Here is a 26,911-nt window from a genome sequence, read left to right as displayed (position 1 = left end):
CCACAGGCAAACAGAATCAGCGACGAGGCACACAAAGCTCCGCAGTAATGAATCCCATCTCCTCACATCTGGAGCTTCGCTCGGTGGTTTCAATTCTACATCTGGCATCAGTGAGGATGAGACAATGTGCACTGCCTCATTTCTGCGGTGGGTCATTTGTTGGACCAGAAGTTGACGCCAGATAAGTTTCACTTCGACACAGAGAGGGTGTGCCGGTTTGGGCCTCAGTGGCAGTGTGGCGTTTCCACTTCATTTCAAGGCGGTATGGGTGACAGATTCTGGCAAGTTGAAGGGCGTCTTTTTGCACATATTTTTTCATTATGTTGTCACTGAACATATAAAAAAATACGATGAGGTGATCCTGTTAAAAAAAAAAAGCTAACTAAGCTCAATCAAATCTGTGCTCAAAATCATGATCATGATCATAAACACTCAGAGAAGCAACATTTTCAGTCTCCTGAAACCTTGAAGTTTAACGACTCTAACCAGTCACTCTGCGGCCGCTTTGCATTAAATCTCCATCACAACATCTCATTTCCTCTTTGCCGGAGCATGTAAAGTTTGGCTACTGTGGAATTTCCCCCCAAACATTTCATGTTTTTGACTCGTTTGCACTTCACCTGATAAGTATTTTCATTCATTTTTCCACTCGAGCACAATGCTGAAGTAGCTCTTTTTTTTTGTGTCGGTGTCCAGAGCTCCGTTCGGATGTTAACTGAGGACACAGACAGAGTTTTGGTTGACTTTGTAAAGCGGCGCTAAAACATGATGTGTCATGGAAAATCAATTTGTTATGTAATCCTGCACACAGAGTTTGGATGTGATTGATGGTGATGTTGTTGGTAACAGCAGATTAATGCCGGCAGGATTTTCTTTCCTTCTGCATCTAATAAAGTTAATGCGGCTGCTGTTCTCAGCATCAGGAGTGTTTATACAATCAACCAGTGACAACAAATATGGAGAACACCTACGCATTATGGACGGCATGCAACAATAGAAACAGGCTCTTGTGAAACTTATATTTAAACACTATTCTGTCAAAAGTTCCCAAATGTTTGAGCAGGAAATTGGTTGAAAACTCTCTCATCTCAGTCTGCTGGAGACTGGCTCTGCTAATTAGGTCTGTATGTTTTCTTTACTGCCTCTGTCCTGATAAGTATGCTCAAATGGAGCCTGTAGATGGCTTAATAAGAGAAGTGAGGGATTTATTTAAGTATAACTTAAAATACCAGCGCTGGAAATGCACTTGGCTCCGTTCCACAAGGTCGGACGCCGCGATTTATTCCGATTCCCGTCAACCATCTGGTTCATCTTACGAGCTGCTAAAATTTAAATGGCTGTAAAAGCTGCTCCCATTTTATAGGACAATCAGCTGTTCTGTTGATGTCCTGTTGCAGGGCTATTAAAGAATGAACTCATGTTGGCTTTCATTGTGGAGATTGTCCCGGTGCTTTGGGGATTGATGGAGCCAAAATGTCATCATAGCCTGGCAGGAATAAAAAACTAAACATTGTACATTTTTAATATCGCTGTATCTCGCGATATCATATCTTTTTGCGAATGTTTTCGAGACGTTACTTAAAAGGAACCGAGCGTCTCTTGATGGTCGGACATCCTGACATTTTCAGACCTTAACCAAACTGAGAACAAGCTCCTCTTATGCTTCTGCTGTACATTAAAGCTGCACGAGCCAATTTACCCACTTCTGGAAACCCCACATGGCAGCTCCACGTATCTGTTTGCATTTCCAAGTGTATGAAGGGCTCCATTGAAGCTGTGCTTCCTCAGGACTAAATCAGAGTATTTAGGGTGAATTTATAGGACTCTGTTGCTGTCCTAATTTCTGATTTATACTTGAGGTGGCAGCACAGACAAATTGGAAGAAAAACTAAATCAGATTATCAAACCTGAAAATACAGTTTTATTTTTCCAGTGCATCACAAAGTTCCACTCACCTTCTACAATAGAGGAACGGAGGTAGAAACAGACATCCAGATAAGCAAACCGACATCTTTCTACCACTGGAAAACAGGTTTTTATTTTTTTCCATTACTTGGGTGAACCCATCTTTTAAACAGTAGGAGAAACTTTCCCACACAAATCATAATCTCCTCAGTCTCCATTTGTGGCTCATATGGCTCAGCTGCTGATGCTGCTGCTGCTGCCGCTGCTGTTGCTGCTGCTGCAAGGTGCTTGCAACACCATGTGATCTGTTTCCCCGTCGGGATCCATAAGTGGATGCCATATCAACCACAAGCTGTCTGTTTTGGATAAAACTTCTCTGAATAGCTGCATCAAATTGAGCAAATGTGGTAGCCTGCTGACTTGGAGACATTCTGTTCGGGGGGTTGGATTGTCTGTTTCTGTGAACGCGGGCCTCTTATTCCTATGTGAGCTGGACTATCACATTCCTGACATACAGGAGTCACATGCGCAGGTGCTACCTCATTCCTAAGATGTATGAATGTCACATTTCTCCTTGAGCATGATAGCCACACTCGCATCATGCAGTTTTATCTCTCTGGGGTTTGATAGTCATTTATCTACTGGAACAAGATTATATCATTCAGTGGATTTGTTGGGGAATGTGGTTGTTTTTTTTTAATCTTATTTCCTCGCTGGCTTAAGTAATAATAAAAATATACTTTGCTAAACTTGCTTCTCGTATAAATCGAGGGAGTTCAGAGAGATTTTAAAAGCCAATATTTCTGGATGAGAATTTGATTCGGTGGCATTAGCAGTAGGATTTTCCTCCTTTCTTGGGGGTACAAATAGTGTTTTCATTGTTATTGAAAGCAAAATGTGATGTAGCAAAGTCAAGAAACACGTAATTATAGCAGCATTTAGTGTGTTTCTTTTTGCTCCGGGCTGACTAGCTTAATCTCAAATCTCTCAAACGTTCACGCAGGAGAGAAAAGTGTCTTTGTTTCTGACGTCAACCTCAACAAGATCTATTCGTCTCAGACTCTGTGCTTTTCTTGATAATAATGGCGCGGCCTCTGGCACTTTTAGCTCGACGCTAACAGAGCAGCTTTGTGCCAAATGGGGGCGTGGCCTGTAGCCTCATCTGGTCTCACACATTAATTTAACTTTCTGCTTGTCACAACCCAGATCACATCTCACGTCACTCAGTCGAACACTGAGAACCTTTAGGATGTGAGAGGAGTCGTGTTTTGTCTGTGTGAAGAAAAAGAGCGCATTAATCTGTAGTTGTAAAAATCCAAATCTGGTTAAACGTAATAAGCGTCTTTAAAATAAAACAGGTGTGAAATGTCTGACGTGGTTCGTTAAAAACTTACGACTGAACTGCATCCTTTTCATGTTTTGCCATTTTAACAAAATATTTTCCGCATCATACATATGTATAATTGATTCCCTGCCTTCAAAGAAAGCCATTCAATTTGAATACCATTTGCATTTTAATTTGTCGGCTTTCTATTTTTGTCAAGCGCGTTATTGTTGCCTGGTGATTCAATTGTTAGCAGCTGCATTCCCTTCATTCACTCACACGTTCAGTATTTGAAGATCTGCTGGCAAAAAGCAGCTTTTTATGTCCAATAAATGACTAAATGCACCTCATTAAATCAGTGTTTTTTGCGTATTGTTCGTTGTCTGGCTTTAATTTTCTTCAACGCTGCTCTTTATCGCAGTCTTATCGGAGCTAACTCTTTTTCACTGAGATTTTTTGCAAATCTATCTGCATGTAAGTTACCCCAGTTCAACTTCCATCAAGCAAAAACATGTTTGGAATCAGAAAAGGGTGAAAATAATTACGGGAAAATGAGGGAATGGGGGGGGGTGGGGGTGGAGGGGGGGGTGATGTGTCTAAATACTTGCATAATATTTGAGTTATTTATTGTGGGATTTTGTGCATATGTACTTCCAGATGAGCAGCGGTGTTGTAAATTGCATAAACACACGCTGTATTCCTGCCGCGGTCTCCATGGAGACGGGATGTCGAAGAGGTTTCAATAAGATGTGCGAGTCCGTGATCAGATGTGACGGCTCGTTGCAAACCGCCGCGCGCTGACTGACAGCCAAGTGATTGTGGCCGACGCCGTGTCGAGCTGTCCGACTGCATCCGTCATCACCGCGCTATTACGAGACGCCTCGTTTTCTTTTTTCTCGCGTTTGAAGCGGTTGGTATTATAACGTGACAAAGTCAGAGCTCGCCAGAATGTGTTTAAAACATCAAAACGCTGCACTTTCAATCAGAAGCGCCGAACTTGAAAATCACCGGTTTAATTGCATGTAATGACGTGTCCGGCTTATAAACTAGAGGGATGACGTCGGTTCGACTCTGCGACTCGACTGAGTGGATCAGGAGAGGAGCGGGCGGGAAGACAAGCCGCAGGAAGTTGTATTTCTCTGCAAACATTTTTACTCCTCTTCTCATCGCTGAGCTGTGAAGACTCGCGTCACTTCTCTTGTTGCCTTTTTTCGACTGGAAACTACAACCCAGAGCAGCGCTGAGGCATTTCCCTTAAAGAAACATATTTCAGTATGAGAGGTTTATTATTGTATATTAAGGCCTACAAGTCCTACAAGAGTTGCAGGGAGAGTTTCGCCCCGTCTGACCCGATGTCATATTTACTTGCTGAGGTGTTTGATTTCACTGGTTTTCTCTCACTTGACCTCATAATTGCATCTTCTCACCGATTTTGATGAATGCAAAAGGTTCCCTGAAATACACATTTAACTCTCCATTTAAGTGGATGTTAATATATTCTTGACTGATAATAGGAAGTGAATTGCCTTTGAGGAGCAGTTTAGTATAGTAATTGAAATTTTTTTTTTTACCCAAGGCCAAACAGTTTAAATATTTGAAATATAGATGATGCTTACGGTAGAAATGAGCTCACAGCTTTCTTTCTTTTTGTCTGGAGGCTTTAAGAGCACAGCGAATCCTGTGAATATATTGTCACTCTGTGTCTTCACTAAAATGACATCACACACTCATCTCCATTAATTTTGACAGCTGGTACTCCAACACTCAACCCCCCCCCCCCCCGTCCCCTCTCGTGAACAGGGAGTTCACATGGATGAAGCCAGTTTTATTCCTCCGGTATTCAAACGCTGAATCGCATGGCAGCCTCTTGTACTTTATTTTTAAACACCTTGAACTTATTACGAACACTCGCTTGCAGGACACGCAACTGCATCTCCCCAGCCGTCCTCCGCTCTCTTGTTCCAGCGCAGGTGGAGCTCCGACTCGGCCAGAGCCGGATACTCGGAGGAGAAAGCCACACCCTGACCGGAATTACTCAACTTTCTCACAGTGTGAGAATCTTTTTTTTGCCCTGGCATGCGTTACATGTTTTCACTGCTCTACTTTATTATTCGCTTTATCAAGACGGTGATGTTCACAAGCCAGATTTCCTTTGACGTGATCAGCTGTTTTATCAAACAATAATGAGATGGCGTCGGGAGGATGATGACAGACGATTAAAAAAAAAAACAGTGATTTGGCCGAAGCTCTTGTGAAGTCCTGCAGCATCATGAGAACTGGAGCGAACGCGGGGAGTGTATCCCCGTTTCCACGGCGATGTGTCCAGCTGTGTTAAGTCTCTGACTCTGGAGGAAAACATCTGCGGTGAAGTCACCGTCGGGCAAACGACGGCGCGGACAGACTTCGCTGTGGGAATTTTGGGCAGAAAGACTTTGGCAGGACTTCATCAGTGAGAACAAAAGAGAAGATGGAGTGAAGATCGCGTCTGGCGGTCACGATTCAGTCACCGAGCTCTGATTCTAGGACTTTTTTGTCAGTCAGAAATGGGTCAACGAGTATTTGAAAGATATCTCTTACAGATTTCACTGTATCAGCTTAATAATTAGAAAAATTCTGACAATCACAAGAAAGAAAAATACTTTTTGACCAATTCTCTTTATTTCAGACGTACTCGTCAATAAATTCCAGTCAAAAGAAATATGAACTAAGAGGACTGAACATGCTTTCAGTTGTTTATCGCACCTCCAATTTTCATGATATCCAGCTTTTTGTTTCTATGGACACTTTGGACATAAAGTGACTTCCAAAAATGTAAATGCTGAATTGCAATTCAATTGAAGTGAAGTTTTTTTTTACTGTTATGTGAAAATCTATCTATAATAAGACCACACCCACACTAAGTCTGGAAATAATCTGAAGATGCACGTTTGGATTGTTCAGTATTAATTGAGATCTTTTTTACCAAATTAATTACCTAAAATTGCTTGCAGGAGTGCCTAAAGCTGCAATACCACCGATGGCCACTAGAGGTCGGCTCCAAAAAGCCTGCGGCTCCATAGACTCCCATTCAATTTCCCTCCTGAAACAAGAAGTGAATACATTTTCTCCACGAGGTATCTCGGTGTTGTTAGCTGAAGTTGCTCCTTCTCATCAGTTTTGTTCATCGGAAAATAATCCCAGTTGTTACTTAGAAAATAATCTTCAAAAAGACGTGTTTTTTTTTTTTTTTTTTTTTTTTTTGGGGGGGGGGGGGGGGGCGTGTCAGTTTGATTGACAGGCCTGTGGTGCAGTCAGAGTACAGATATTGGTGGGCGGGACGTAGTGACGTCGGTTGTCCAATCAGATGAAGCCAGATCCACCGCTCTGATCTACACTACCTTGCGTGTTTTTTTTTGTTTTTTTAGCAGAAGTAACTCTAAACTACAAATCCAGTAAAATCCCCGAGATCAGCTGCGGTGGAGGTTCGGCAGCAGAGCGGTGCGGGTTGCCCTTCATTGTTATGTTTTGTTTAATTGCCTTAGTCAGTCAGGGGTTCCAATCCAATTAATGATGGAGGGAGGGGGGAGGTGTGTGTGTGTGTGTGTGGGGGGGGGGGGGGGTTAAGCGTGCCTCACCGGCCACACACACAGTGTGCGTCTTAATGTTTGCACTCCCAGCCTGTCTCCCTCGTTTTTTCCCCTCCACTGTTTTTTTGGGTCTTCGTCGCTCTTTGGCACAACAGACGAACACACGCCACGCGGTACGTCTAATTTACAGGAGCTGCCACTGCGCAGCGTGTGTGTGTGTGTGTGTGTGTGTGTGTGTGTGTGTTCGTCCAGCCTAATGCCTTCCAGATGCCTCGGCCCTCTGCACCCTGCTTGCCCATACGCTCTGAAAGAACAGACGGATTGTTCCTTCATGCTAAGGAGAACCAGGTGTGAGTGTGAGAGATGTGTTGTGGTAGGTGGGCAGTGGAAAAAAAAAAAAAAAAGTGCGTGCTGTGCGTGTGCGTGTGTGTGTGTGACTGACGAGGCAGACGGATGCTCCTTTCTCAGGCTCGACTGTTTGTCATACTTCAAAACCTCTTAAAAGCACATCGTATACAAAGAATTTCAATCATGCATCTTTTCAGTGTGTTTTTTTTTTTTTTTTCTTTGTTAGATCATTAACAGATGACACAAGATAATTGCAACACAGCTGCCACTATCCGGACTCTGGAATGCTCTAATTTCCAGAGCAGCATTTCAGTCCTGACCCAAAGCAGGATTAACCCACTAGGGGGGCCCAGAGGGCAGAGATGATCTGCCCCCCCTCCCCCCCTCATGCAGCATACTGCACATGGCAGCTTCATTTTTTTTGGTCGACAACTCCGGTAGCAACCATCACTCCACCTGCCGTCTTAAAGCTCTTCGATTTTCTCACAATATTTGTGACTGCTTTAATGAGCGTGGCCGTGTAAGTGTGTTCACTGTTTATTTGGGGTGAATTATTGTCCTGGTTTTCATTATACGCACGGTGATTTGTTCTCAGGTCTGTTTTTCTCTCTCTGCAAAACATATATTGATCTCGATGACAGTTTTTCATTTAAACTCGTCCCACAGATTTGCTGCGTATCAAGTATTTTTGTGTATTTTGATGGAACATGTAAAATGTAAAGCAAAAGATAATTAAACTGCCCCTTAATAATGACCATATATTGTATTTTATTGGTGCATCTTCTGCATCATATATCAAATTTGACGTTCTTTTGCATTTTATTTCTTTTTTTTATATGTTGAAATTACATTCTAGCACGTTTTTATGTTCCTATATATCTTTTTTTTAAGTGAAACACTGCAGGTTATTTTCTTGCTGCGAAGCACTTTGAGCTGCAGTTCCTGCACGAAAGGTGCAATACAGATAAATGTATTGTTATTATTACGACAATTTCCCTTAAAATCGCATACCACAAACTAATTGATGCATAATAAACACTTGACCCTCAATAATCCTCTTTTTTTTTTTAATGGTCTTTTACGGTATAAATAATACAAGAAAGTGACATAGTGCGGTGAGAAAGATTGTTGAGATAGTTCACTTTACTTCCAGTGACTGACATTCGACGCTCCGAATACTAATAAACAACTAATTCATGAACCGTCAGATTCTTCACCAGTAAAGTTGAGTTTCAACCTTCACACCATTTTTGTTTCCAGATGGCAACAATCAGTTTTCTTCCCGCTCTTCGTTTGACGACTTTTTCCACGTCTATTTATTTGCGTTGGGTAAAAGGTGTCAGGAGACCAATGATGAACTCTGATGCACTTTGTTGGATGGGAACAATATTTTCTTTACCCCTGCACTCACATGGTTTCTCCCCTTTTTGTGTTTGTTTTTTTTGCAGATCAGGGTTCTCAGGGCGCCTTGGACCTGACGGAGTTGATCGGCGTTCCCCTCCCTCCCTCCGTCTCCTTCGTCACGGGCTTCGAGGGTTACCCGGCGTACAGCTTCGGCCCCGACGCCAACGTGGGCCGCCTCACCAAGTCCTTCATCCCCGACCCCTTCTATCACGACTTCGCCATCACGGTCACGGCCAAACCGACCACGCGGCGCGGCGGAGTGCTGTTCGCCATCACGGACGCTTATCAGAAAGTACGGCGATGTGATTTTCCCTATTTCTTTTACTTTCTCCCACATGTAAACAAAAGAAAAACTAAAGGCTGTCCTCGTTTGCGTTCTTAAGATCGCACAGTTGGGTGTGGCGTTGTCCGAAGTGGAGGATGGTTCCCAGAGAGTCATACTGTACTACACCGACCCAGAAACCAGAGGCGGGACCCAGGAAGCAGCTTCCTTCAAGATGGGAGACCTGACGGGAAGATGGGCGAGGTTCACGCTGACGGTGCAGGGCGCCGAGGTGAGCGTGGGGCGTTCGCTCCGTCCGGGTGAAGACGCTTCACGAGCTCTCTTCAGAAACGTTGAATCATTATCGAATAATTCAATGAGAAATAATTGACTGGATCTGCGGATGTTGCATACAAAATTCACTGATGTAAGAACTTTAGTCTTCATACCGTTGTGGAGTTTTGATTTTGATTGTAGCGGGGCGCAAACATTATAATAACAAAAAAGGGGTTCACAAATATTCTTTTATTTTCAAATAAGGCAAAATTATTAACTAAAACTGAATTACAAAAACAACGGAGTATTGTAGTAAATTGCAAATCCGGTGAAACAGTTCGACTCGCTGATGTGAAGGTGAAAAGTCCTCAAACTTATCCTTTAATTCCAGTCTTATGCAGAAAAAAAAAAATGGACATTTCCAGTGAAAATTTATGCTTTCGCCCAATTTTGGACATGCGGTCCTCACCGAGGGCCGTCAGATAGGTCGCATTTATCCTTCTGAGATGTTTATTTAACGCGTCATGTTGTTGTTTTTTCTGCCCTCGTCTCTCCCTCTCAGGTGCGTCTCTACATGGACTGCGAGGAGTACCACAGAGTGGCGTTCTCCAGGAGCGCTCAGCCTCTGACCTTCGAGGCCAGCTCGGGGATCTTCGTGGGGAACGCCGGCGGCACGGGCCTGGCCAGGTTTGTGGTGAGTACTTCTTTTACTGCTGTCCTTCTTGACAGCTGGGTTTTTTTTTCCTGGTTAGTTCATTCCTTTATTCCTAAAGTCAGTGGGTTTGCATCAGTGCACTCAGAGTGGATATTGAACGCGCGGCTACTCGCAGAAGCAAATGTGGCGTTTGGGCGGCTGACTGCTTTTACACTTGAGATATGAAGACGATAGCGTTTGCTGGCGGCTTCACGGCCGCCACGGGAAACGAGGAACGAAGGAGTACATGGTTTATGAGCTCTTCCTCATCCTATGAGAGCCCCCGAAACGACAGGCTGGTCTTGATTTACATATGTGGAATATGGCTGACAGTGTTTCATCTTGGAAGAACTCACGCTGAGTGCAACTGTGAGTGCAGCTGCCAATTCTGCCAGAATAAAACAAAAAAGAGTGCAATCAAACAATACGCTATAAGGGTGGAGGCTTCGGTCGCTGTTAAAGACTCTCCTTGTGGGTTCACAGTGATCATGTGCGAAATGCTGAGAAAAAAAAAACTCAGATCCGGGAGAGTTATTGACATTTGACATTGATATTTTTCTCCCGATCATCTGTGATTTGCTGTTTTCTAATCACACTGTCGAGCCAGTGTTCGTTACAAATCGAGTAAATCTAAAACTTTGTCCAAAGAATTGTTAGATTATTTGATTTTAATACATTTTAATAAGAAAAGACAAATTTCCTATGAGGAAACACGCGAACGATTCTTCCTCTGAATAAATCAACTCGTAGCCGGCGGCTAAACTGGAAAATATACACGACCTGTGACTTTAATAACCAAAAAAAACAAGCCTCTTCTGTGCTGCTCCTCAACCTCCGGTCCTCTTCGTTGTTATGTAAGTTCATGTGACGGACAAACTACGAGATGTTTTATTTCCAGGACAGTGGAAATAAGTTCTTATTGCCAAGCAGCTTCTTCTTGTTCTTTTTTTTTTTTTTTTCCTTATTAAGATTTTATGAGAGAAATCTGAGGAGAGTTTTAAAGAAATCCAGCGAGCCACGTAGGGGTGTGTGTGTGTGTGTGTGTGTGTGTGTGTGTGTGTGTGTGTGTGTGTGTGTGTGCGTGTGTGTGTGTGTTTCTTGGTCTCACAGGGGAGTCTGTGTTGATACTGGAACAATCTCTCAAACAGGTTCGTCTACTTGCTGCGGTTTAATATCAAGCCTGACGTCGGTGTGTACATCACGAAGAGCTCGAGTTTCATTTCAGACCAAAATCAGTATTGTTTAAAACATTTTTAGGTTCATCTGTTTCCACAGACAAACACACGACGATTTTTAAAGATTTTATAGCGTCTCAGAAGGCCTCGCAGGGACACACCAACACGATGTTTGTTTTCCCCCAGTGTTACAATTAAATCCGGTTTTATTTTAGTTAGGATAAAATACGTTTTTGATTTTATCCCACGAGTCACAGCCATGGACTTTCTTTTTTCCAAAGCGTCATGGAAACAAAATCGTTATATCTCCACTAAAATACCAATTTATCTTTGATTAAATCTCAGTAGAAACAGTCGATGGACGGTTTTATATAATCGGAAAGAGCCGCGTTAGCAGTTTTCCCTCCTCCAGTGTTTCACTGACTTTTCGGTGCTCCTGTTGCTGCTGCCTCTGGCTCAGTTTGTGGCATTTTGTTACGACCGGTTCGATCTTTTCGTGTAACTCGGCTACTTTTTAGCCTTAGCATGGATGAAGCCAGATGAGTATTTTGAGCGAACGCGATACAGAAGATGTCAAAATTAGCGTTACAAGAAGCCCCCTGGTGGCTGAATAGTTACAGTGCATTAAACTGCAGCATTTGATTTCCCGTGGTTTGTCAGCCTCTTCACTGCTGACTGGATGATAAAAACCCAGAGAGAGCCCTGTGTAGCATGTAGCATTGTTCCAGAGCTGTGAACTTTCAGTCTGACCATTAAAAGTTTGAGAGACTTCACCTATTGCCCCCTCTTAGACTTTTTCCTCTCCTATTTATTGCCAGTAAGCTCCATCTCTTTCCCGACTCTCTTCACCGTCTCCTCGTCTCTCAGACAAAGAGGACCAGCACTGAGCGTCTGTCTCCAGCTGTTCAGTGTTTGCACTCACAGCTCTGTCAAAGATCCTCCTCCTCCTCCTCCTCCTCTTGTCAGGGAGAACAACAACAGCCACGATGCAGCAGTAGCTCCCTCACTGACACGAACACATAACAAATGGATGAAAATATCTTCCTCCTCCGCTGGTTTATTCACTCAAATACTGTCTGTTTTTTTTGTTTTGTTTTTTATTCTCCCTGAGTGACTCTTGAACACGTTTGTCTCTCTGAGTGTATTTTATGAAGCCACAGTTTGAAGCAACTTTTTATTTTGTTGAATTCTGACTTAAATTGTGCAGAATAAGAATCGTGTCTTTATGCCAACGGTTTTTTTTGTGGGTTTTTTTTTCATCTCACTTGTGAAGGTAAAGATACTGAATCCATGTCGAGGCCTCAGTTCATCTCAGTCGTTATCCTCGCTCATATCACACACACACACACACACACACACACACACACACACACACACACACACACACACACACACACACACACACACACACACACACACTCACTTGGCCGGCGCTAGTTAAAGTGACTCGCTGCAGACACAGAACAGGACCTTGGAAAAATACTTAGCCTTCTCCTGAGGCATCTCTGGCATCTTAAGACTCCTTCAGTATCAGTCTGTTTACAATACTCAGACCGCAAAATAGTTTATTTAGCCCGAGTTTATGACCTGTAACCAGCCACTAGGGGGCGATATAGATGCTTGGCCTTCACTTTTAGGAGCTGTCACATCACCTTTATAAACAGTCTATGATCCAGACGTCACAGGAAACATGGCTCGGTCTGTATGCGAGTCATTTAGAGGCTCTAGTGATCAAAGTAGATTGTGATTACACTGTTTGAAGCCAGCAGCAACCTGCCTCTTGTGTTTGGTTTCAGTCATCTGTGCCATAGACGTATCTGTGTGTGTGTGTGTGTGTGTGTGTGTGTGTGTGTGTGTGTGTGCGTGTGTGTGCGGTAAGCTCCAACCCCTAAATGTGCCACTCAAACCGCCTCACACTGACTAATTCACTCACTGCCTTTGAGTGTTTACATTCGCGTAATTGAAAAGTTTTAACAAACTGACCAACTTAATCATTCCTCCGCACGCTTGTGGCTTCAGCTCAGAGGGGATTTCACCTCTTCAAATTGTTTGAAAGGAGCGGAAAAGGTTGCGTGGCGCGTTCGTAGTTTGTTTCAGATGCGTTTGTTTACAGCACAAACAGATGCCTCTGATTTCGGTTCCTAAGTCGCATCCACCCGTTTCCTTCCCTCGCTCTCTATCCCTCCTTTTTCTCTCTCCTTTATCACCGTTTAAATTTCACAGGACGCTCTTCTTCCCATTAAAAACAGGTGTTTGTCATTTGGCCTGAGCTCAGGATTAATTCACTTGGCTGAAATTGTCTTTGGCAAGAATGTACTGATCTAATGAGGCACACCAGTGCTCAGATTTAAAGGACCATACACTCATCTGTACACCTAAAAACTGTAAAACCATCCCTTTCCCCTCCAGATAAAAACCCCTCCTCACTTTCATTTGCATACAGCTGCACTAAAATCAGGCATCTGGCCACAGAATTAAAGCTTTACATCTCTTTGTGATAACTTGTCAGAATATTGACTTCCTGCGTCGACTGTCATGATTCGTTCTCATTTCTTTTCATTCTTAAAAATGCGTTTTTTTGTTTTCTCCCTGCGTGACACCTGCGGCCAGAACTATTTCCAGTAGGCATCACGACAAAGTTTAGCCGAGCCATAATCAATCAGCCATAATCTGCAGGGTACATGTCCTCTTCACGGTAAAACACAGATGGTCTTAATCTCCGTGGAATAAAACAATGCCGCACGGTGACAGTCGGGGTTCGGAGGGCATTAAACCGTCACACTTCACACGGGGTCTGTGGACACATTGATGCCGAAGCACATCTTTAACTGTGTCCTGGTTATTAACCTCATGTCCCCCCCCCCCCCCCCCCCCAATTTTTTTTTTTTTTTTAAAAATGGCACCTTTTAATGACATAATCCTCCTTTTTTAAAATGCAAAATAATCCGGAGATACTTTAAATTCAATCCTTTTGTGTTGAGCTCAAATGCAGCATCTGTAACTCTATATCTTTACTCACATGATGATGTTGCAGCTGTTCTTTGGTGCCAAAGGGAGGGATTGTGCACGGACCCAAACATCATTATCCAAGAAAGCAACAAAAAAACAACCACTCTAGAATTTGACACTTTATCATTATTTTCTCTGCATTGTATAAATGTTGCATCCTGCACCATTTTTTTTTTACCTGCTTATCCTGCAGTGGATCGCAGGCCTGGACAGGCAGCCAGTCGCAGCCTAGTTAAACATTTAAACGTTATTAAAGTAATTATTGTGAGAGGACTTGTCCAATAAAATGTCTGGATGTTTTATATATAAATTATGGACTCGGGCTTAAATACTGGTGTGAAAATGATCTTTGGAGCACAGACATACACACAAACACCTGTTTCCCAGCCAGATGTTGGCGACAAGTGTGCGAATGTGTTGCGCGTTAATGTGTACTGTGCCATAAATTATGTGTGTGCTGATTGAGGACGGGAGAGAAAGAGGCCACGTCCGTGTGTGGGAAATGTCCGCTATGCTTCCATAAAACTTAATGACACAGCATGAAGTAAATTATCACGGAATAAAACGCCGACTCGCCTTTTATGCCACTCCTCTCTCTGTCTCTGTCTCTCTCTCTCTCCAGGGCTCCATCCAGCAGCTGGTGCTGAAGTCAGATCCCACGGCCCCAGATGACCAGTGTGAGGAGGACGATCCATATGTGAGTCTGCGTGAACACACTCATTAACACACACACACACACACACACACACCCACACACACCCACACCCAGAAGCTGTGAAACAGTCGGACATACTTCTTCCAGAACAGACGCTGCAAAACTGGAACTGTTACTCCCTCTGCTGGTGGGGAAAAAAAAAAGGGCACTACGGGAAGTTGTGCATGAATACAGGGCCGCAATGCATGAGTGCTGAGTGTGCATTTTTATTTTTTTTTATTTTATGTTTTTAAACCTGACTTTAACCCCATCGAGCATCTTCAGCATGAACAGGAACCCTGACTGTAAGTGGTTCCTGAACTCCCGGCGTCAGTGTCGGACTTCGTTGATGTTCTGTTTGATGAATGAGATCAAATCTCTGGTGGAAAACTTTTTTCAGAGAGTGTGGAGGTTGATATTACTGCAGATTCATTCTCAGGGTTTTTAGTCAGTTTGGAACAATTAGTCTATCAGTAGATAATGAATCAGAAAAATATTCTGTTGATCATTCGAGTCATTTTTCAAGCAAGAACGCAAAACATTATCCGGCTTAACCTTCTCAAATGTGAGGCGTTGCTACTTTCCTCTGTTTTATATAATTATCAGTGGGATGTCTTTGAGTTTTTGAGGACTGTGTCAGACAGGCATAAAAAAAAAAAAAAAAAAAAAAAATCCCCTTGGTCTCTGTAAATGTTTACAATAATTATTTTATGACATTTGAAGGTAAACAAATGGATCAATAAACCCAAATGGCAGATTAATCAGTGATGAAAATAAATAACTTGTTGTGACCGTACAGATAACACACAACGGTGTAATGTTAAGCTGTCCATATACTTTTGGCAACATTGCGCAATATAAGACTACCACATTAAGGATAGTATGCATATGAACAGAAGGGACAGTTTAGAGTATGTTAGAGCTTCATCCAGGCAGTTTAAGGTTTCCAATGATCGCGTGCATCAAAAGTGAGTTTCGTGGGAGCTCGGGTGCCAAATTTTCTTTCTGCCATCATCTGTTCAGTATTTGGATTTCCTAAAAAGATGATATTGTTTAGAACATTTCTGATCTTCAGTGTTTTTTAAAGACAGCAAACACAATCGAGACAGAAACTGTGGGAACCAAACTCTGGGATAAGTCTCTTTTTTTTTTTTTTTTTGTCTTACTTGTATTTTTGGCCAGTTTCCTCATTTAATTTTCTCTTCCCCACAGCTTGAACTCAAATGGCATTCAGTCTGCTAATCTCTCCTGCCTCTCTTCATGTTTATCTTCTGATTCCTCTTTCCCGGCTCTCGTTTTCACCGCAGGCCTCTGGATACGGGAGCGGCGACGGCGGCGCTTACGAAGACGTTGAGGGAATAGACGAAGTGAAGAAGATTGTGGAGGAGAGAGAGTATGCCCTGGTGTGTGCACACGCGCGCGCACACACACACACACACACACACACACACACACACACACACACACACACACACACACACACACACACACACTCCATACTTGTGTTTTTCCCATTCAGCCGAGCTGGACGTGGACCAAAGAAAACTGCTCTTATCCTGTCAGGCCTGTTGGAGGCTGGAACATGATGATATATGTTGCTCCCTGCCAGCTGTGTGCTCTCTCAAATTAATTAAACAAAATACTACAGGGCAACAGTGAGGAGACGCAAGGATAGGACGAGGACTGGAATTTTTTTTTTTTTTACTTTAAGAAATAGTCCCACAGTTTTGGGAAACTTGTCGTTAGATGAGAGGATCGTTGCCGGTAACCTGAGCTGAGCTGAAAGGCTGAACGCTGGAGAAAAAACAGGTCGCATGGCTCTCCGACTTATAAGATTTCATTTTAATGTTACTGTGAGACATAAAGGCAACCAGAGACCGCAGAGATAAGTTTCTGCGGGTCGGAGTCGATGTCTCAAAGATATTCGGTGCTTACTCAATTTTGGGGGCACTTTTTTTAAAAACAGTTGCGAAATTAGTGCAAAAAGTTTCTGCTTCTAATGCCACATGAGCCCAGATCAACAAACATACAGTAAGTCACCAATTTGTGCCAACAGGAGGAAATAAAAAGTACACGACTCATCCTCGTGTGTAGAAAACCATCTGTATGTGTCGGAAACTATTTTATTTATATTTTGACGTAGCTCCTCATAAACTTCTGACGTGTACGACGCACAAGTTAATGGATCAAATAAAGGCTTTGTCAGTGCAGGTGCAGGATTGAACTTGGTCTCTGTTCGTGTGAATGTCTGATATAAAAATTTTATGAAAATATAATGATGGCTTAATGTAGGATCAGGATACTGGCCTAAACTTTAAAGCTAATGAATTTTTCATAATCTTCGTGGCAATTTTTTGCACCTCAATCAGTTTTTTCGAGGCACTCTGCGATTTCTTGGGGAATCTTTGCCCCTCTTACTTTCCTACACTGGCTGAATTTAAACATTTAAAACAAGACATAAGAGGTTAATTAGTGGGATTTAGAGGAGCTAAACTCTGTTTCCTGTCTTCATGCTAAGCTAACTGTCTGCTGGCTGCAGCTTCATGTTCACGTACAAACATGAGAAACAGTCAAATCTTCTCATCCAACATTCCTATTCATATGTGAATATTACTTGAAGGAAATACAGTTACTTACCTGTTTATATATGAAATAAATGTCTAGCAGAAGAAAAATGGCATCCTGGCTTGACACCTGATCAAAATCTACTGAAATAAAAATGATTTTGGACTCTTTTCAAAGCATTTAAGACTGTGCTCACAAATTCTGTTCAGGAGAAAAAGCCATGCATCGTGCACTAATTTACAACACAAGAACTTTTAAAGCCTCTCTGCAGATAGAAACCATCTACTCATAGAGGAGAGATACATTTTCTTCCTCATCTACAGCCCAAATATCTGACGCCACTGATGCTTCCTCAGTGACTTGAGTCCTGTTATATATATATATGGAGGAGTTTTCCAGTTGTGTGACAGTGCAAATCCAGCCGGTCTGAGCTTTTTGAAAGTTTTTCTCCCTCGGCACATAGAAGGACTGTCAGACTCTAATCCAACGCTCTTCAGGAAAGAAAAGGAGATTTATTGCTTTTTCATTTGGCAGTTATTTTCAGCAGATCCTTCATGAACGAGGCAACGGGCTTTTCTGAGGCGTGAGGTCACGACACTTCGCTGCACATCTCGCAGGAATAATGTTGAATTAATACATTTTCTCTGAGCCAGTTTGGTGCGACGTGTTGCCCTCGGTACGACGCTGTAGTCGGATCTGGTCTGAGAGGAAACATTTTCTTTTTTCCAACTTGTTTTGTTGGATTAGAACCAAAAAAATAAAAGTGTTTGTTCATGAATACATCAGAGAGACAAAAGATAGAGTCATAAATTGTAGAACACAGCACGTGTAGTCTTTTTAGTTCTCTGTAATAACCAAGTTGTAGAAAGTTTTACATAAAAATGGGTAAAAAGTACTCAAAGTTTGTTCAGCTACGATATACATTTTTTGTTGTTCTTTTTTTCTTTTTCTTTTTTCATATAAACTTGAACACATCTGTTCCGCATTACAGAGCGAACGTATTCATAGGTTGTCATTGTGTTTTACAGCCCTTCCCGGACCTGGACCCCACCTACAGCGTCCCGGTCCGAGCTCCGCCCACGCAGATGTCACCGAGCGATGATGAAGACGGCGAGGAGACTTCAGGACAGGAAGCGGAGATGACCACAGTTGAAGGTAAAATACGTTTAATTGATGGTGCCTTTTGTTTTTAAATGTGTGTGCTGACGTAGAAGTGATGCTGTAATGTATTTACCAGGGCTGCTCCCTCTCAGCTGCAGTTCCCAAATTATCCAGCAGATGGTGCCGAAGGCGTTAACACAGCTACACCTCCTTGTGTGTCTCTTTTTTTTCTTTTCCTCTGACCTGCTCTGAAATAAAGTTTCACATCCTTCGTATATGTTACCGTTCTGCACACTTCCTCCTTTTTTCAGATCATATTATTAAAGTTTTTATAATTATTCACTCAAAACTGAACAGATTAGTTTTAATGTGTTAATTTGTGTTTTGTGTTACAGTCACATCATTTCAGACCGAGACTCCAGCCTCCGCACTCGACGCTGTGAGTCGGAATTTAATTAATGATTTCTGCAAAATAGATTAAAATAATACGTACTGTATATGTGTGGTGTTTCAATTATGCCCAAGATAGTTTCATTTGCTTCACTTTTTATAATATACCCTGCAGTCACCGACATTATGCAGATCAAATAATGAGAAATCAAGGTTTTGTTATTAAAATAAATTTATGCACACATGACTGCTGATTGGCTCCTTTTACTGAGGTATAACTAAACCGTTTTATACCTTACTGTACTCCAATTAATGAAATAATTTCAACTTTCAGTCCTTCCAGGTGTCCCGAGGACAGAAAGGGGAGCCTGGAGAGCCCGGTCCATCTGGTCCCCCAGGACCTCCCGGCCCTTCGGGACACGGATCGGGAGAGGGGGAGGGAGGGGAGCCTGGACCACGGGGTCCACAAGGACCACGAGGTCCTGCAGGCCCGCATGGTCTTCCTGGGAAAGATGGACAGCCTGTGAGTTTTATCTGCTTGTGTTCTGCTTCATTTTTAACACGAAAAAAATATTGTATTTTTGAACTAAATGTAGGTTTCTATTTACAGAACATGAGATGAGCTTTTTAGAGCGCCAACAGCGCTGTTCTGTTGTTGTCTCGGGCTGCAGGTTAGATCGTAAAATGATGGATTGGTTTTCTGTTTTTATCTCTTCTCCAGGGAAGCAAAGGTGAAGCTGGTGTTCCTGTAAGTGAAACCCTTTTTCATCGGTTCTTTTTAGTGTCTGTGCAGAAAACCGATGCTCTAATGTTGCAAATTTCAACCTACGTAATTTATAGAGCTTCACTTTATATTCCTGCTGATACCAAACGCTGATTCCAACTATTCCTAATATCACTATCTGTGTTACTGTGATACATCTGTGCGATTGTCTATTTTTTTTTCCCAGGGAGCAACAGGGTTTCCTGGAATGCCAGGAGATCCTGGTCCTCAGGGAGAAAAGGTAAACAATATCTCTTTTCTGATACCCTGTCATGGACCTTTTGTTTGAATATGTAATTCATCTCAGTAATGTACAAATAAACACACAAACATCCGACTGCTGTATCTCTCAGGGGGATCTTGGTGTTGGACTACCCGGTCCGCCAGGGCCTCCTGGACCTCCAGGTCAACCCAGCAAGACCTCCATGTTCATGGTAGGTTGTTAAGTAACTTTTTCAGCCTTCTCTTGGTCTTAGAAACATCTGGTGTTGAGTTCAGCAATATTGGTCTTTTGTTTCCTCTTAAATTGGGCGAGCTGAGCTTAAACGTAAAATTTGTGTTTTTATTTTTTACATTTGTCATTTTTTAATTTGGATTGTATTGTATGTGCATTTATCATGGTGACACTGTTTTGAATGTTGATATGGTTTGTTGGATTGTGACTATAAAAAAGTGGATGAAACTTCTGGGTCGACAAAAATTTGGCCTATGCAATACCACCAAGTGCCTCTAGAGGTCGCCTCCAAAAAGCCTCCAGCCCCATAGACTCCTATTCAACTTCAATAAAGTCACTGAAGTTCTGCTAATTAAAGCCGCTTCTTCTCCCTAATCCCTGAATGAATTAGAAAATAAGCCTCAAAAAGATGTGTTTTTGGGGGCGTGTCTGTTTGATTGACAGGCCTTTGTTCAGCTTTTTGTTTGTGATGAGGTTACATTTACAGTTCGAAGGCATTTCCTGTGACGCCTGTGTTCTTTTCACTTCGTTTACTTACGTTTTTATGCGCAAATAATATTTACAAATGGGACTATGAATATAAATTTTAATACTAAATTAAATATTAATGTGAAATGACTGACGCTTTGATTTAGGTCTTAAAAAACCTTTTAAGTTTCTGACCCAATCAGAATCCAGTAAGTGACTCTTCTTTTTGATTGTCGTGTGTTTATCAGGAGGCCTCCGGCTTTGAAGACTTCGACAGTGATGCGGAGATTATTCGGGTAAGTGAAGTTCACTCTGTATTCTACCGGGTCGCCCGCCGTCATCTGACCATCAGCTCATCTGTTCCTGTGTTTTCAGGGTCCACCGGGACCTCCAGGTCTTCCAGGACAGCCGGGGCTCCCAGGAAACCCATCTGAAGACATCTTTCCTGGACCGCCTGGCGCTCCGGGAAAAGATGGAAAGGATGGAGGGAAGGGTGAACCCGGACTTCCTGTGAGTTTAGGATTCTTTCCTCCTTCCTGTTTTCCCATTTTTCACTCCGAGTTCATCATTAAGAGCAAAATATAAACCTAAAAATGCGACAGAACCTGACATTTATGTGCATGTTATATACTCTCGTTACAACATTATACTGCATGTTTCTACTATAAACTCTTCCTCAGGTGCAGCAAGGCTCACACCGAGAATTTAATATTTTGAAGATTTCACAGTTGCTTCCACATAAAAATCTGTTTCGTTTGTTGACTTTACTTCAGCAAAACAGGAGAAATATGCATTTATATTGTTCTGACCGAAGCAGCACATCTTAATTTAAGATAGGATTTACTAAAGGATCAATTCGTTTCTGAAAAAAACAATGCCGTGTGAAAGATTTTCTCTCTTCAGCTCATGAGGTTCACCTATAAAGCTGAAGCAACACTTGCATTGTTGACCTAGGTTCTGTTTTCAGGTGATTGAGGACTGGTTTAGTGGATCTGGGTCTGGTTCTGGGTCAGGGTCCGGTCAGGTATTAACATCTGGTCCCTTTAAACACAAGGGACCAAAAAAAAAAAAGACAGTATTTCCCCCCCAACCCCATGTTCATCTACTGCTTTCCTGCCAGCGCCTGCTGCCCAGCGTGTGCAAACATCGTGAGAGTGTGTTGAGAAGAGAGTGAGACCTCGATGTAAATGTGTGCAAACATTCATTTCAGTATGAAGTGTGTAAATCTTTGTGCACCCACGCTCCAAAACTTCAGATACGTCTTATCGTATTTTCGAGCTCGAACATGGCTGCAGCTGTCGCGTCCTTTGGGGGGGAAATGTGTCTTTTTCGCTTTCAAATTTTAGGAGCTTTTACTAACAGTGTAAATGGGCTACTCACAGGTTCACAGTATTTTACTGCTGGATTGTTTTGCTTCATTAAAAAAAAAAATGAACTCACTTCAGCTCGTTAGCTTTGTTCAATGTGTTTGCCTCTGCGTACTCGCACACGGCATCCACCTTCGCTCCATGAATATATGGTAGCAGCAGTCAAGCAGCTCATGCAAACAGTATGATAAATATGCATATTGTTGCCCTGCTCTGGAAGTATCTGGTGAATACAAATCTCGTGTCGTCACGGTTACAGGGAGTCGATGGAAATGACGGCGGTCCAGGACCTGCTGGGGACAAAGGAGACAAGGTGAGGCGGATGATCGTCGCAGGTTTATTTATACAGCACATTTCATACAGCATGTATTCAAGGCTGTAAGAAAGTTACTTGTTAACTCTTAAATTCTCCTTTTTTTTTTTTTTTAATGCTGATGTTGTAATAAACGTCCTGGACTGACACACCCGTCTTTGATCCGCCTCCTGCTCGTTGTGATTTCCTCCTTTTGTGTGAACCCCCGCTGTGATTTCCCTCGAGTCGGCCTCTTAGTGCTCCATTAGCAAAAAAACAATTACACAGACTAAATAACCAGCTGACACGAAGAGGCCGGGCTCTTAATGAGGTGACCCCACGGACTAATAAAGCCGAGGGGGCTCGAGTGTAAACAAGCCCGTGTCGCTGCTCTGAACAACAGTCCGTCTCCAGTCAACACGGTAGCTGACGTGATTCTTTATGTTTTTATTTGCTTGTTGTCAGGGAGAGCCGGGCGCCAGCGGGCAACCGGGACCGAAGGTAAGATCTGTTTTTTTTTTTTAGCTTCGACTGGATAATGAACCACCATTACTAATATTAGGAATCATAGTTACATGTGTTTTAATATTTTAACAGCCGGAATATATGTTCGCAGTTTTAAAGGTGATTCAATTTGTCGTCCGTCTCTCTCAGGGGGATCAGGGCCCGCCAGGGTTCCCAGGATTATCAGGGTCAGATGGTCCGGAAGGGCAGCCCGGTCCCAGGGGTCCATCTGGCCCTCCCGGGCCCCCAGGACCTCCAGGAAGAGGCTTCACCCTGGACTTTGAGGTACACACGAATCTATTGTTTGCGACGGGTTACAGCGTGATGATTTTAGGATGATATTATCGACACAATACTCAACCCCAGATCTGAATCCATCAGCTGTCTCAGTGGAAACGTGTCATTGACATTAGAGGGGATAAAGATTTTATGAAAAAAAGATGAGACATGTTGGATGCACAATTAAATCATTGCTTGTTACTGTTTTGTTATGTTTTTTAGGACATGGAAGGATCTGGGATTCAGACCGGTTTGGGAGCTGCAATGTCAAAAGGTCCACAGGTACAAATCTGATACAATGAGTGTGTCGTTTAATCATCATTTCATTTTAACGTGTCACAAACAGCTCCTATTATCACTTAAGATATGACACCGGGGTTTGTTTTTCTCCAAAGGGTCCTCCAGGAAATCCTGGACCCAGGGTAAGATATATTCAGTGTGTGTCCGTGTTAACATGTACTTTACTGGTTGTGTTATTTGTTGAAGCTACAGAGCAAAACTGTGACACACGCACAGTGAAGTTCATTTCTTTGGCAAGTTTATTCACAATAATCAATAATGTTTCAAAAAGAAGGAAAAAGTCAAAGATACTCTGTTAAAAAAAATAAAATACCTTTATTCAGATGGCTGTTTCATAATCATTTCAAATTCTAAAAACAAGATTTGAAATCTTCAGACAATGTATATTGTCATCACTTAATATTAATAAAGTCAACACTATAATCATACTATTTTCAGCGTGTTGTCCTACAGTTGGCAAACGGTAGCGGATCAAAACGAGGCTTCGAGTTGACGTGCATCAAAAAAATACACTTTAAATGTCAACATGACAGTTCTGACATGTGATGTTTGTTTTTATTGGATATTCAAGCACCTAAAACATGTAAATGAATTTGTACCTCCCATGTACTAACCTCTATACAGGGGTCATATTTTATTGTTGGGTTAAGACACTTTTTCAAAGTTTATTTTCTCTGTATTTTTGTCTTTATTTTTTTCCCCCTTTGTGCCTCTCGTAGGGAAATGACGGTTTAGACGGTTCCCCGGGGAAACCAGGGCAAAAGGTGAGTCTGCTGTCGACTGTTATCTCAACTGTCCCTCTGCTGCGCTTCCTAAGATGTCAGGTGCTATCCGAGCACCAATCAGACAAGCTCGTTAAAAGTTTACACCCCTTTAGGTCAGTTAAACGGCTGTTAAGTTAACGAGCTTTTGTGCAGAACGGTGTCGTAGACGGTAGAGATGCTCTTCTCTTACGAGTTCACAAGCTGCCTTGTTGTGCTGTCTGATCTCCCAGAGTCTCTTTCAGGAGGAAGCATCACAACCCAGTGCACCGCAGAATTTATTGATCATTTACCACTGTTTGTCTCTGAGTGAGGAAGACAGAGTCCAAATCTGTTTCCATTTTTAAATTATTACGCAGGGTTCTTACAATTATCTTTATGATTTACCAGCGATGCATGCTGATAATGTGTCTTCATGGTTTCTGCAGGGGGACGCAGGTTTTAGAGGACCACCAGGGGTTCCGGGTTCGGAGGGACTGAAAGGGGAAGAGGTCAGTATTATAAAATGATTCTGATTGAAATTTATGAATAAACAATCTTAAAAGTGTCACTTGCATGAACTTTATTTCTACAATTCAGTGAGAAAAAAAAAACACATTAATGAAGAAGAATACTGATTATTTGTTTTGTCTTTTGTTTACAGGGTCCAAAGGGTGGTAAAGGTGTTTCAGGACAAAAGGTGAAACCATCAACGGGTGGATATTTGGATGTGTGTTGCTGTTTTTTCCTGAAAGGCTAAACTGTCAACTGTGTTTTTTCAGGGGGACGCTGGACGGGACGGGCTCAGTCTACCGGGACCTCCGGGACCACCTGGAGCACCGGGAAGAATTATCGACCTCCAGGATGTAAGTCACTCTAACATACACCAACACAGTGAGCCATTCAGCTAAAGTTTCCCTGCATGTGCTGTTCTGTATAACCAGAGTGATGAAGTTGTTTTAGTTTTGTTTTTATTGACAAACTTCCCCCTTCTGTCTCGTCAGCTCCTACTTAACGACACAGATGGTGCCTTGAACTTCTCAGGGATTTTTGAAGCTCAGGGACCCGCTGTGAGTATCGCACGGAAAAACTCCGGAGACCAAATGTTTCAAATGATGTCACGACAACTAAAAACTGTGACGCTTCGATAGCAGTTGTTGGTTTACGAGTGTCGCAGTTTTGCATTCAGCTGTCGGCTTTCCTGCCACAAAGAATGGGAAGTAACGACACAATTGAGTACACAAACATAGATGTGACGGCACATAGAAAAATACGTTCGACTCGGCTATAATTTCTGATATGAGAACAGGTATGTGATGTTTGATTTCCTCCATGTTAGCAGGGACCACAGGGTCCAAAGGGTGACCTTGGGTTGCCAGGTATTCAAGGACCTCCAGGACTGAAAGTAAGTGAAAAGTACTCAAAATATAATCATCTTTTTGTACTCGTATTTTTCTGTAATACACACAGCAATGAAAGTTAACATTTGTGTACATGCATGTTGCTTCTCTCTGTTTACATATTTGTTTACTTACCTGTATGTGTGCAGGGTGAAAGAGGTGAGCCGGGATTTGTGATTGCAGCAAATGAATCGATGGCGTCAGGCCTGGCTGGGCCGGCGGGACCCAAGGGAGTCAAGGTTACATCTCCTTATTTCATTGAGCCAGATTAATTTTAAGCCACTTCCCTGAGAAGTTATGTTCATGTGAAATGACTCTTTGGGAAATAATAAAATCTCTGTTTGCAGGGAGAGGACGGCGCGTCGGGGTCTCCTGGAAAGCCAGTATGTATTGACAGCAAACAACCGCAGCCAAATATCATTATATTTTCTGGAATTAAATGTACATTAGATTCATTTGATGAATCCAGTCAGTCACTCGCTTCCATTCCCATCAGGGGCCAACGGGACCACAAGGACCAAAAGGAGAATTTGGTTTCCCTGGACGACCGGTAAGCATCCTGAACCTCACCAAATATTCATTAAAATGACATAAAAACTACTCATGAATTCCTGACCATTGGTTCTTTAATCAGGGGATTCACGTTAAACCTACATATATATATATTTTTTTTTTTAGTTGTTTCTTTGTGAGTCTACAATGAAAACAGGCTCTCATAAGCTGCCGCTTGATGTGTTTTACGGGAAATTAAATTCCACATTGATGCATTTTAATGCTTCTGGATAACGTCTCTCCATCTTTGTAGGGTCGTCCAGGCCTGTTAGGACCGAAAGGAGAGAGAGGAGACTCTGCAGCCCTGCCAGTGAGTCACACATAAAAAAATCTGCTCATGAAACACCCACATTTCTATGATTTATTTGTGCTAGTTTGATGTTTACATGACATGTCTACCGTTGCATGAATATTAATAGCACCTAGTTTTTCTCCCTTTTGGTCACCAGACTTTGAATTGTCTCAAATATTCACATTTTCTACTTTTTTTTTTTTACACTTACATTTTTTATTTTGTTGACATCTCCTTCTTCTCTTTCTCAGGGGGCTCCGGGCCCTCCGGGACCGCCGGGCCGTCCAGGAATATTCAACTGTCCCAAAGGAGTAAATACACACACTCATTTTCACACACTCCGTTCTTCTCACCTGTAATTTTGTGTTTCACATACTTACTGTCGTCTCTCCTGGTCTCTGAAGACAGTGTTCCCCATCCCTCCCAGGCCCCACTGCAAAATGCCCGTAGGTTTCTGACCGTACCATTATATGCTACTGAAGCATGTTTTGCTAAAAAGCTTTTATTACAGCCTCTGTTAGAGAATATTAATAGTTTTTTTTTTTTTTTTTTTTTTTTTTTTTTTTTTTTTTTTTTTTATTGTGTTTTCTCATAGATCCTCCTTCTTTTTTTTTTTTTGCCAATATTCTAACTAATATATTTATTTTGCACAAAGATAAAAGACTCATTGGAGTCAGTTGCGCTGCAATGCACCTTTAATTTTCTCTGACATCGGCTGTATTAAAGTCAGAGTTCGGATGAATCGGTTATCTTTAGGTCCCCTCCTCTACGCAAACACTCTTTTTCT

The 26,911-nt window shown here is 42.3% G+C and overlaps 1 protein-coding gene across 4 annotated transcripts in view; it reads left to right on the top strand.

Moving 5' to 3' along the window:
• Positions 1–26,911, top strand: part of LOC138204482 (collagen alpha-1(XVIII) chain-like) — a 52,341-nt gene that overhangs the window by 20,770 nt on the left and 4,660 nt on the right. For 2 of the 4 annotated variants that reach the window (XM_069159785.1, XM_069159783.1), the window contains exons 3-32: positions 8,592–8,839; positions 8,931–9,101; positions 9,648–9,779; positions 14,586–14,660; positions 15,965–16,060; positions 18,251–18,377; positions 18,719–18,762; positions 19,048–19,236; positions 19,435–19,461; positions 19,664–19,717; positions 19,830–19,910; positions 20,647–20,694; positions 20,774–20,908; positions 22,025–22,078; positions 22,523–22,558; positions 22,712–22,846; positions 23,063–23,122; positions 23,236–23,262; positions 23,860–23,904; positions 24,330–24,392; positions 24,545–24,580; positions 24,663–24,746; positions 24,885–24,950; positions 25,223–25,285; positions 25,430–25,519; positions 25,628–25,663; positions 25,777–25,830; positions 26,086–26,142; positions 26,376–26,435; positions 26,529–26,570. In XM_069159785.1, the coding sequence (XP_069015886.1) occupies positions 8,592–8,839; positions 8,931–9,101; positions 9,648–9,779; positions 14,586–14,660; positions 15,965–16,060; positions 18,251–18,377; positions 18,719–18,762; positions 19,048–19,236; positions 19,435–19,461; positions 19,664–19,717; positions 19,830–19,910; positions 20,647–20,694; positions 20,774–20,908; positions 22,025–22,078; positions 22,523–22,558; positions 22,712–22,846; positions 23,063–23,122; positions 23,236–23,262; positions 23,860–23,904; positions 24,330–24,392; positions 24,545–24,580; positions 24,663–24,746; positions 24,885–24,950; positions 25,223–25,285; positions 25,430–25,519; positions 25,628–25,663; positions 25,777–25,830; positions 26,086–26,142; positions 26,376–26,435; positions 26,529–26,570 (2,435 nt within the window). Of the gene's footprint in view, positions 1–8,591; positions 8,840–8,930; positions 9,102–9,647; positions 9,780–14,585; positions 14,661–15,964; positions 16,061–18,250; positions 18,378–18,718; positions 18,763–19,047; positions 19,237–19,434; positions 19,462–19,663; positions 19,718–19,829; positions 19,911–20,646; positions 20,695–20,773; positions 20,909–22,024; positions 22,079–22,522; positions 22,559–22,711; positions 22,847–23,062; positions 23,123–23,235; positions 23,263–23,859; positions 23,905–24,329; positions 24,393–24,544; positions 24,581–24,662; positions 24,747–24,884; positions 24,951–25,219; positions 25,286–25,429; positions 25,520–25,627; positions 25,664–25,776; positions 25,831–26,085; positions 26,143–26,375; positions 26,436–26,528; positions 26,571–26,911 lie in introns of all 4 variants that reach the window. The other 2 variants (XM_069159784.1, XM_069159782.1) reach the window with 1 other exon arrangement.

Source organism: Embiotoca jacksoni, unplaced genomic scaffold, assembly GCF_022577435.1.
Source record: "Embiotoca jacksoni isolate LCO1_2020_lvr unplaced genomic scaffold, fEmbJac1.0.p SCAF_25, whole genome shotgun sequence".
Lineage (NCBI taxonomy): Eukaryota > Metazoa > Chordata > Actinopteri > Embiotocidae > Embiotoca > Embiotoca jacksoni.
This window is presented reverse-complemented; position numbering and strand designations above follow the sequence as displayed.